Source organism: Penicillium hispanicum, assembly GCF_028827665.1.
Source record: "Penicillium hispanicum strain IBT 35686 chromosome Unknown utg000007l_segment0_segment0, whole genome shotgun sequence".
Lineage (NCBI taxonomy): Eukaryota > Fungi > Ascomycota > Eurotiomycetes > Eurotiales > Aspergillaceae > Penicillium > Penicillium hispanicum.
In genome coordinates, this window is record NW_026623199.1 from 517,647 (window position 1) to 528,452 (window position 10,806).

At 55.6% G+C, this 10,806-nt stretch overlaps 5 protein-coding genes across 5 annotated transcripts; 3 read left to right on the plus strand and 2 right to left on the minus strand.

Moving 5' to 3' along the window:
* Positions 1-378: 378 nt before the first annotated feature.
* On the plus strand, positions 379-2,330 carry N7459_007979 (uncharacterized protein; the record flags this gene model as incomplete). The annotated part of the gene is made up of 5 exons (XM_056947147.1): positions 379-506; positions 570-666; positions 725-764; positions 818-1,798; positions 1,864-2,330. 5 exons carry the CDS (start codon positions 379-381, stop codon positions 2,328-2,330), a joined length of 1,713 nt encoding a protein of 570 aa, XP_056796657.1.
* A 1,599-nt stretch (positions 2,331-3,929) lies between these two features.
* On the plus strand, positions 3,930-4,867 carry N7459_007980 (glutathione S-transferase family protein; the record flags this gene model as incomplete). The annotated part of the gene is made up of 3 exons (XM_056947148.1): positions 3,930-4,286; positions 4,370-4,695; positions 4,765-4,867. The coding sequence occupies 3 exons, from the start codon at positions 3,930-3,932 to the stop codon at positions 4,865-4,867; spliced, it is 786 nt and encodes a 261-aa protein (XP_056796658.1).
* A 227-nt stretch (positions 4,868-5,094) lies between these two features.
* Positions 5,095-5,823, minus strand: N7459_007981 (uncharacterized protein; the record flags this gene model as incomplete). The annotated part of the gene is made up of 1 exon (XM_056947149.1): positions 5,095-5,823. One exon carries the CDS (start codon positions 5,821-5,823, stop codon positions 5,095-5,097), a length of 729 nt encoding a protein of 242 aa, XP_056796659.1.
* Positions 5,824-7,807: 1,984 nt separating this feature from the next.
* N7459_007982 (Zn(II)2Cys6 transcription factor) lies at positions 7,808-9,142 on the plus strand (the record flags this gene model as incomplete). Its single annotated transcript, XM_056947150.1, is given in 2 exon segments — positions 7,808-8,417; positions 8,430-9,142. 2 exon segments carry the CDS (start codon positions 7,808-7,810, stop codon positions 9,140-9,142), a joined length of 1,323 nt encoding a protein of 440 aa, XP_056796660.1.
* Positions 9,143-9,850: 708 nt separating this feature from the next.
* On the minus strand, positions 9,851-10,791 carry N7459_007983 (anthrone oxygenase family protein; the record flags this gene model as incomplete). The annotated part of the gene is made up of 2 exons (XM_056947151.1): positions 9,851-10,344; positions 10,713-10,791. 2 exons carry the CDS (start codon positions 10,789-10,791, stop codon positions 9,851-9,853), a joined length of 573 nt encoding a protein of 190 aa, XP_056796661.1.
* Positions 10,792-10,806: the final 15 nt, after the last annotated feature.

Genomic DNA, 10,806 nt, shown 5'->3' on the forward strand with positions numbered 1-10,806 from the left:
CCACATCGAGATTCTGGATAGATCTTGGGCCGAGTTGACCGAAAAAGCAATGTGAAATGACAGGCCCGATCCGAGATCTGAACGGGTCGACCGGAATCCGAAGCGGGTTTACGACTCTGAATTCGGCATCAAATGAGATGATCGTCTGCGATCGATCCCCGGCCGAGGCTGTAACCTCCTGTACGGCGTAGCGAACAGCCACAGCTGAAGTCGGCCTCCGAGCCATTCATTCCCCACATCGTGAGAATTGGGCTGCAGGCGATAAATAAATATGTTGTAAAGTAAACCTCGGGATCGACCAATATTGATTTTCAGGAATCGATTCTTTAGGCTTCATTCGAGTGTTTCAAACTTTCTCGATCCGGGTGTGCTAGCAAAATGTCGGCTATTCCCGAGCAGTGCGACGTTCTCGTCATCGGCGGTGGCCCTGGTGGTTCCTACACCGCATCTGCCCTGGCGCGAGAGGGCGTTGATACCGTCCTGCTGGAAGCCGATGTCTTTCCCCGGTAAGCCTCGTTTTGCCACTGCATGCGAGCCGGTCGTGGCTAGATTCGCTTACTTGTGACCAGATACCACATTGGGGAAAGTATGCTCCCATCCATGCGCCACTTTCTCCGCTTCATCGATCTAGACTCTACCTTCCAGAGCCACGGTTTCTACCAGAAGGTACCCGTCTCATCCATTTCGCGATGGCCGCATATCTGACTCTCTGATTGCCCCCCAGAATGGCGCCATGTTCAAGCTGAACTCCAAGCCCGAAGTTTGTAAGTGGTCGCCATCCCCACTGTGCCCGACGTGGCTAACACGACCGCATCAGTCACCGATTTCGTGGCCGCCGGAGGTCCTAATGGCTACTCGTGGAACGTGGTGCGCTCCGAGAGCGATCACTTGATCTTCAAGCATGCCGCCAAGAGCGGCGCGCAGACCTTTGATGGCGTCCGTGTCAACGACTTCGAGTTTCAGCCCTGGAACCTGGACGATCCCGAAGAGGCCAAACTGGCGCAATTCCCAGCGCCCAACCCCGGCCGGCCCGAGTCTGCTCACTGGTCGCGCAAGGATGGCAGCAGCGGCGTGATCAAGTTCAACTCGCTGGTCGACGCCAGTGGCCGCGTTGGCCTGGTGAGCAACAAGGTCTACAAGAACCGGCGCTACAACCAGGGTCTCAAGAACGTCGCGAGCTGGGGCTACTGGAAGAACACCGAGCCCTATGGCGTTGGCAAGCATTACGAGGGCCAGCCCTACTTCGAGGCTCTCGCGGACGCGAGCGGCTGGGTGTGGACTATCCCGCTGCACACTGGCGTCGTGTCGGTTGGCGTGGTTCGTAGCCAGGAGATCGCGACGCAGGCGAAGAGGGAGATGGGCTCGCCGTCCTCCAAGGACTTCTACCTGTCGCAGTTGAAACTGGTGCCCGGAATTGAGAAGCTGCTTGTCAAGGCCGAGCTGGTTTCCGATATCAAGTCCGCCTCCGACTGGTCCTACAGTGCCTCGAGCTACGCCAGCCCCCGAGTTCGCGTCGTCGGCGATGCCGGATGCTTCATTGACCCTTTCTTCTCCTCGGGCGTCCATCTCGCCATGTCCAGTGGACTCTCCGCGGCCGCGACGATCTGTGCGGTGAAACGTGGTGATTGTGACGAGGTGACTGCCAGCGACTGGCACAACAAGAAGGTCGCTGAGCAGTACACCCGGTTCCTGCTGGTGGTGCTGAGCACTCTCAAGCAGATCAAGGACCAAGACCGCGCGGTTCTGACCGACTGGGACGAGTCCACCTTCGACCGAGCCTTTTCCTTCTTCCGCCCTAGTACGAGGCCCCCATACTTAACATTGACATGATCCAAAGAACCAAGACTGACCAATTCCCTCTAGTCATTCAAGGCACCGTCGACGTCAAGGCCCGCCTCACCCAGTCCGAGATCTCGCAGACCGTCGACTTCTGCTACAAGGCCTTCCATCCCATCAACGCGGATAAGAAGGATGCAGTGATGCGCAAGATGGACCAGCTCGGTCTGAACGACGCCAGCCTCGACTCCAAGACCCGGAGCGAGCTCACAGCCTCGATGTCGCCCGAGGAGCTGGAGATCATGCACGCGATCCGCGCCCGCCAGATGCTGCGGTCGGAGGACATTATCCACATGGACTCCTTCAGCACCGACACCATCGAGGGCCGGACTGTGAATCTGCAGCACGGCCAGCTTGGTCTCATCGTCCCCAATGCCCAATTACGAAAAGAGGATGGGGACATGCTCTCGGCGATTATTGGTGAGAAGAAGGAGGAGGCCGCCGCGGGGATGGGTGATGCTCAGAATGACCAGATTGCCGTGGCTGCCCATTAAGGGTGTGTTGCCGGGCCGAGATCAATGTGTCTCTTCAACCTAGACTGAGTGCATGGGAATGGCATTTCAAATCACATCCGTGGATGAGATATTTGCGCAAATGACATTGCATGAATTACGACGTTGAAATAAATCCGCACTGAAAAACACCAAATCTAGCGAATAGGATTGACGCGGCATGGGATGGGATGCCTGACATGCCTTCGAGTATGTAGATACACGGCGAATCAACATCTGGTCGTGTTTTGAGGCTATCCAGAAGGGACATACGTGCACGATGACAGTCATGGATTTAGAGTCCGCCGCGTCTCTTTCACACCGCCATCGTTCCTAATTGTAAACCTTGGAAGCCATTCTGTATGATTTAAGCTTCACGCTAGCCAGCTCTGCAGGGAGACAATGTCTCTGATATTGAGTTTCGTGTCACTTGGTCGAGATGTAAGATGACGGGACAAAGCAACGAGCTCTTCACAGGTTATTGAATGGCAAAAGTACGTCTTGATCCAGCCAGTGGAAACCGTCGATGGGAATGCATAGAAATATCTTTTCGGCCTCCCGCTCTTCCTTTCTTTCCATTTATTCGTTCTTTCCGCATGACTTCTGCTCTGCTGATAGAGAGCTATAGTCACTAGTTTCGGGATCGACGGCCCGACCTACAGGTTATTCTAGCGTATCTGCACCACAAAAGACAGCTCGGCCCGGTGCTCTGGCCCTCGTGAGATCCATGCTCGTTATCGATGCCGGATCGCTCTGCTGGCCATGGCACGCGGGCTCTCGATGCATGGATCTGCATATGCGGGTTGAGTCTGTAGGGCATACATGGTCGCACGAGCAGTCTGTGCTATTGCTTCCGGAGGGCTGGACCCACGCCCCGGGTTGGATTTTGCAGTTTGCAGTCGCATCGCGTACTTTGTCGTTGTCATTGCTCCGATATGGCGGCAATGTATATGTGGGGCCGTTATGGTATTGCTGGCCTCGTCTGGATCCAACGCGTTCTAGAATTGCGTCCAGCTAAGCCACTCATCCCAAGTCCCTGATCGGATGCGAGCTGTAGTCAGACTCTGGCGTCAAGGGCGCTGCGTAACATTGCTGGAAGAGCTGGGGGCTAGGCGGTATAGCTTCACCAGATGTCTCCTATCGGATACAGACAAGTCGATTTCTGTATTATATGCCTCTTCATATCTTCATGAGCATCACTGGTAAGATATTGACAACTCGACCACTTCATAGGGGGCCGCAGGCACAAAACCCGCAGATTCCGTTTGTTGATCTCGCCTCAGCCCGGCTGTTCGTCAATGACCGCGATTCTCCCACTAGCGATGCAGGCCAATGAGAGACACGGTAGTCAAGCTTCCATGCATCGTGTGGAGACTGAAGAGGCTCCAGTCAGATAGCTATCATCGCCCCGAGAGCGTGGTGATGATGCTCGTCTGCCATTTCGGACCCCGACGCGGCCCAACGAGAGCGACGCGCTTTGCGTCTTTCTCCTAGCGCCGACGCAGCTTTCTTTTTCTACGACCTCGACAGACAATTTGGAATTTGACATTCTGCATTATCATTGAGGTCACCTCCAAGGTCTTGTCACCCATCCTGTCGACCATGGCCACCTCCACCGAATCAGCGCCCACCGTGACTCTCTTCCGGGGCTTCCCTGGAGCCGGGGTGTATACGTGGTCGCCCTTCGTGACCAAGCTGGAAGCTCGCCTGCGGTTTTCCAACATCGCGTATCGCGCCGAGGCCGGCTCCATCTCCAAAGCCCCGCGAGGCAAACTCCCCTACATCTCCATCGAGCATCCCGATGGCCAATCCGAGACGATGTCCGACTCCACTCTCATCACCAAGGGTTTCATCGAGTCGGGACATGCAGCGGACCTCAACCAGAAGCTGTCGCCGACAGAGCGACTCCAGGATCTGGGACTCAAGGCCTTGCTCGAGGACCAATTATACTTTTACCAGGTACGCCGATCCGAGTCCAATCCCGCTGCCAGAAGACCCTCTCTCGATGCCCTAGGAAGCATCTCCTAACAGGCTGGACACAGGGCCACGAGCGATGGGTGCTCAACTACTATACCATGCGCGACCAGATCCTCGGCTCCCTCCCGTGGCCTATGCAAGTCATCGTGGGCAACATCATCTACAACAAGAACGTGCGCACCTTGCACGGGCAGGGCACATTGCGTTTTTCCACCGAGGAGATTGCTGACAGCCGCGCCGAAGTGTGGGCGACACTGAATGGACATGTCGCAGCAGTCCATGCGAGACATCAGGATCGTGAGGGCCCGTTCTGGGTGTGGGGCGGCGTTGCCCCGACTGAGGCCGACGCCTCGCTGTACGGCTTCATTGTCTCGGGCCTGGTCTGTGCCGCGTAAGTCCTGGTCATCTCGTGTTCTGTTGTCTTGCTCCACTGTTGATGCTGACGGGAGATTCGTTCAAGGGGCCCCGCGACAAATGAGATCATCAGGAGCTATCCGGCACTTTTGGCCTACGCACGTCGCATCCATGATGCATACTTCCCCGAGTATCAGCTTTGGGAGTAGAGGTGTGTGGACGTGCTTGCTCGGAAGATCTTTCCGTTCAATGCATCTGAGACATCCTACATGAATTGATGTGTTCATCGACGCTCTTTGGCATGTTGCTAGATCAATTTATCTCTATCATCGCCGGCTGTGAATCTCAGCAGTTAGTACTTTCATGAACGCGAGACCACTTGATCTTTGCTTCCGGATAAATTCTTTTGTAGAACCTGCCATTCTCTACCGTAATCTCAGCGAGTCTCCATTCGCCTGCGTGTAATATTCACCTGGGTCTGCAACTGATCTCTCAACAGCCCCCCAAGCATCTCGTAGATCTTCTGCCCCTGCCCCGACGAGCTCTGCGTCCTGGTCTCTTGCACTCGCGCCGCAAACTGCTGAATCATACATTCCACCCGGCGCAGTTCGCCAATCACCAGTTGATCCTGAATCCGCATCTGCATGGCCGGATCCATCGCAAACTCGCCAATGGTGACCGGCTGCGCCAGGATCCGCTCGCCCTGCTCGTCGTCGTCCGCGGCCGAGCTGGTGGGCACGGAAAACGGCCCCGGGGCTGCGGTGAATGGCTCGTCGTTGCCGCTGTTCGCCATGGCCCGGTACCAGGCGACCACCCGGTCGCAGAGGACGACCAGGAGCAGCTGGACGGATGGCGTGCCCGAGCACGGGCAGCAGAGGACGTGGGACACCAGCTCGATCACCTTCCGGTTGGTCGTCAGCGCATCGTCCATCTTGCGGGAGTGGCCGGATTGAGTATTGGGGGCGGGCTCATGCGGCGAGGGAAAGCTGTCGTCGCCGACGGAGAGGCAGACGGAGGGTGGAATGCACAGGTTCTGGAGCGCGTGGAGAATGGATGGTGTGCAGGTTCGATTACTTTCCGAGCAAGTGCTCCCTCGGTTGAGGGCGCCCTGTGAGGTATCGCCCGTGGTGGGTGGATAGGTAATGTTGGTGTTTATCGAGAGCATATCGTCGTCGGAAAAGAAAGAAGGGAAAAGCGCCTCGAGATTGATGCTGATGCGTGGTTGGGAGATAATAGTAGACTCCGTCAATTCCACAGCTGAGACTCGTTTCGACAAGGTGGATAGAAGTCGTGGGTAGAGACACCGTCGAGGATGGGCACCTCACGATCTTAGTAGTGGTTGCGCTGCGAGAGGCAGCGATCTCGGGGCGCCTCGACGAAGCTCGTCGCATTTTGCTCCAGTCGCACCGCATGCCGATCTCCCGCCGTTCGAGATCTGCTGTCGCGCCAGATCGGATGCACGATGGAGCATGCCGCCAGGGTCTAGCAGATTTCCAACCCGGCGGGCGTCGCGCGGTGCGGTTTGCCCGCGGCGATAATTGATGCTTCCTTTTGCACTCCTGTGCAACTGCGGCGCCAACGCCACTGAGTGGCGCAGTGGTTCTGTGGATTCGAAACAGATCCTTCGGCAAGATGCGATCTCGTGTGTCACAGGTGGATGGGGGCCAGTGGGATGCAGTATTCGCGCCTCGACTGCTGGTGGGAAGGAGAAGGGGAAGGGTGGGAAGAGCGTCATGCAAGCGCAGCGACAGCTGCACGCAGTGAGTGATCCCGGACCGTCCCAGCGCGCATATCAGCTCCTCAACTACCCACCCAGCGGCGCATTGGGTTGCAAACCACCACGAACGACGCGATCATCGTTGCCATCCGGGCCAGACCCGCCCCGCTGCGCTGGAGTGGCTTTTGTTCTTCAAGGGTCTCGGCGTCGCCGGAGACCATGGGCCTCCGGGGGTACACAATGGGGACGAGACGATCTAGACGGGCCATTGGGCGATAGCGAAGATCTCTCCAATCCGGTGCCGCGCACGAACTATCAGGACCAAGATCGGAGCGCTAGCAACGACTCCACCGCGCCCGTACGGGCGATCATTCGCCCATCACTGCAGACTAGGGCGCTAGGGCGTCGATCAATCCAGGGATCACCACATGGCTGATCATGGCCCGTAATGTCGGCCGGGCCGGGAGTGACGGACGCAGCTGAAGCTTCACGATTGGTGCTATGGCATGGCCCTTCGACCTTCAGTCTCGCTGGGACGGGAGGATCAATGATTGCCGGATCGGCCTCGTCGGTGCGTGGATTGCAGACCCGAGAACGAGCATCTGCACGGGTTCTAACGCCATCGGTCACTAGGCTGAAGATCACGGATCATTGTCAGATCGACCCATCTGGGGCTATTCGATGCTGCCAATTCCGATGTACCACGTCTTCCGACACGAGCGTCCCTCGACACGCGTAGATGTATGTCCCAGAAGCGAAGCTGAGACCTTTTCTTCCTCTGGGGGCATCTGCAAAGTACACCGAGGATGAAGATGATGATTGGGCGCCACAGTGTCCTGTATATGGTCTGTCTATGGTCAGGTCTCTGATGCTCGGCATCATGATGTCAAACGCCATCTGCAGAACCTACGACCAAACAATACTAGCAAGCGGGAGGCGCATAGATGATGCTCATCCGAGCATTACGCTCAGAGAAACGCCGGCCCATACTCAAATACCACCAGACGCCACAGAGTCCTTTTGGGGGGACACGGTCCAGGACCCAACTTTCATGCATATACATACATGCCGCTAGCAACCACAAGAACTGCTCGGAACCAATACGAAGGCAAAGGTCCCCGCTGTTGCTTCTGTCCGGTGTCATATCTAGTGATTTGCCTGCCGCAATTGGGAGGGTGTGTCAGACCCAGCACCCACGGGCCAGTGTGGGAGCGTTTATGATCGAATCCCCTGCAGAGAGTTGCATGCATCTTTCACCTCATGCACTTTTGAAGGGTCGGGGGATTAAAAAGAAAAGAAAAGGTGTGGGAGGAGTGAAGTGCTTGTCAATAAATACTAGAACCGAGAACTACCGCGCCACGCCCATTCTCCAACATCTACTCTGAAGAACATTCACATACACCTGTTCTCCTCCAAGCCAGTCCTTCATATCATGAGTGCCAGCAGTTCCACCTCAACTTCCAGGAGCAGAGCGGGCGGCAACCCGCCAGCTCCGAAGCTCAAGGACAGTTGCGACATGTGCTCGTCTTCCAAAGTGAAATGCAACAAAGACAAGCCTGTCTGTAGCCGGTGTCGCAAGCTGGGCTACCCGTGCTTCTACAGTCCGGCACGGCGCATCGGTCGTCCGCATCCCAACCGCCGAACCAGCACTCGTGAATCCCCCGAGCCGCGTCCTCGGTGTCGAGGACGAGGCTCCATCAACGACAGCATGCCTCCAACACCAAAGGATCCCCATCCCCCAGTTTTAGACACATCGGGGCAGATCCAGCGGACTCCGATGATGTTCAGCGGAGTCGGGAACAGGATGACGGGCGGCGGGTACGGTCAGAATCCCTTGCAATGGCTTGACGAACTATATCTCCCGAGCGGTCGTGTCGACAATGTCGAGCCCACTATCCCGACCCATATCACGGGCCTTCCGTGTCTTCAAAACGGAGTCTTCCCAGAGAAAGACCTTATGAGCATCCCGCAGACGCCTTTAGCAGATTTCCAATACTACAACTTCTCAGATCCCATCAGCAATGAGACGCCCTGGCTTCACAGTCTAGGGCCAGGTGCGGATCTGACTACTATACCCTTCGAGATGCCCCTGGCACAGAGCAGTCAGGCATCCAGCGTCGACAACGCGGAACGCCTGTCGTGTGATCTGACACCAAGTTCTGATTCGTCTGAGCCCGACTGTGTTACAGGGGCCATTGAAATCCTTCGCCAACTACAGGCATTCCAGAGTCATGCTGCCGGCGATATCTCACGAGAAAATAGCCCGGGCTCGCCTGATCCAGCCGCCCGGGTACAAATCGCGTCTTCTGCCATCACCCGCCTCTCGACCATCCTGGTGTGTCCGTGCTCGCAGAAGACGTATGTTGCCATGTTAGTCGCGGCAGTCTGTATGGCGATCCTGGACATTTACGAATCGTTGTTTCATCAATCATTAGGATCGGGACGGGGTGCGGGTCCAAGCCCCGAGATCGACTCGATGATGCACATGCCCGTGGATGTGGAGACGACCCTCGAGACCATGGGCGGAGGTCTGGAGCAGGCAACGAACCCTGACGTCGGCATGGACGATATCGACACGCAGTCCTTTTCCATGCAGGTTCTGGAAGAACTGTCAAAGCTGGCCAACGTCGTGATGCAGTTTTCTCGGCGGTACAAAGGAGACACGCGCACGCAGTCTGCAAGCCCGCTCGTTGCATTGGCGGACTCGCTCAAGTTGCGGCTGCGACTTGTCACGAATGAGGCGTTTCAGAGGGGATCAATCTATTAGCGGGTAATCTGGTACATATGGGGGTCAGGATGGTCTTGTTCCGGTCTTTGGTTCGATGTCCAATAGATTCTATTTCTCGGATGTTACAGTTTACGCGTATCGGATGCCGCTGTTCTTGCGAGTGCCTTTCTGTAAGAATTATGGTTTGCATAATCTTCTTTTGATTACTACGATTATTTATCAGGACGGCGTGTGTCATCGCTAGGGAGAGTTTATTGTCATTGGCCTGGTGACGCGCCATCGGATAGCCCTCTCCGTCAAGATACGAATCACTCAGGATCTCACTCATATTCCAACTGATTTCCTTACTGTGTCTTCACAGAGGTTCAAAGATGCCATTCAGTTTGTGTACACTTTGGACGCCATGGGAAAAGTGTCTCATCGAATATTCGCAGGTTCAAACTCTGAATGTCGTCTCACATACTCTGTATAGCAGTTTTTAGGAGCTGGCCATCGAAGCGTGGTCACTCATTCACCTAACCTTGACATATGCACGATGATTTCGAGAAAACACCTTCATTTGCACCATCACCGAGATTAAGACTAAAGTGGTATTTAAAACTTCAACCCTTGGCCAAGAATGACACTGCGGTTGAACGCAGCCAAATTAAAACAGCCGTGAGCTCATAGATCCTTGAAATCACCCAACGATCCTCAATCTTCCACTCAATAGTTTTCGCTCCTCATTCCCACCCGATCCGAACCGCCTCACCAACACACAGTCCAGACCCAGGCGATCGTTGCCACCGGCAATAGGGTTCGGGCATAGTTCAGCGAAACCCACTTCCTCATCATATCCCGGCTCCTGACGGCCTCTGGAGTGAACACCGTCTCATCAAACCGCTGCCTCTTCTCAGCTGCCTCGCTTCGCTCCCGAGACAAGGTGCGGTGTCGTTTCAGGAGTGTCTCTTCCAGCGGAACGATTGTGACCAGCGTGAATGGGATTAGGGAGATTGCTAGCACGGCCCCGAGAAACAGGGGCCAGGCGCTCTTCTGGCCCGCTGATGCTGCTGGGTTGCCCGTCACGAAGGTGATGGCTGCATTCAGAAGGAAGATGAGGCAGCCCAGGAGTGCCTGTGATGGACATAGGTAGAACCCATTGTTGAATGTAGTTTTCCACATCGTCAGGGTGGTGTATTCAGGAGTCTCTGGTGCGCTCAGGATGGCGGCCATGGAGACATACGAGAGACTGAATTGACAGCCTGTTCTCGAGAGTTAGCCAGAAGGGTTATTCGTGGACGGCCTGAAGGGAACGGGTCCGTCGAATGAGAAATCAATTTGCACGTTCAAGGATACTGATGAGCACTTGCCAGTCAACATCGAGGCGACAGTGGCACTGGCCACTAGCAAAGGGTGATAGAGAGCGTGAGCCATGGTGATAGTGGTTGCAGGTATTGAACTCGTTGCGAGGAAGATCGAGCAAGTGAAGAGCGGAGGATCGAAAAAAGCACGTAATCAATATTGGACACCAGAGCAGGGTACAACATGCTTTCAAGTCTTTAGATAGGGAGCAGGAAGCGCCGTGGTTGGCTGGCAACCGGAGTCCGAGTCGTCGGCATCCGACACATACTAATCTTCAGCTTCGCCATGGCCGACAACGGCCGAGCGGAGATCCTGAACATCGGAAATGCTGCACTGGTGGAGCACATCTCGGGTTGTTTCTC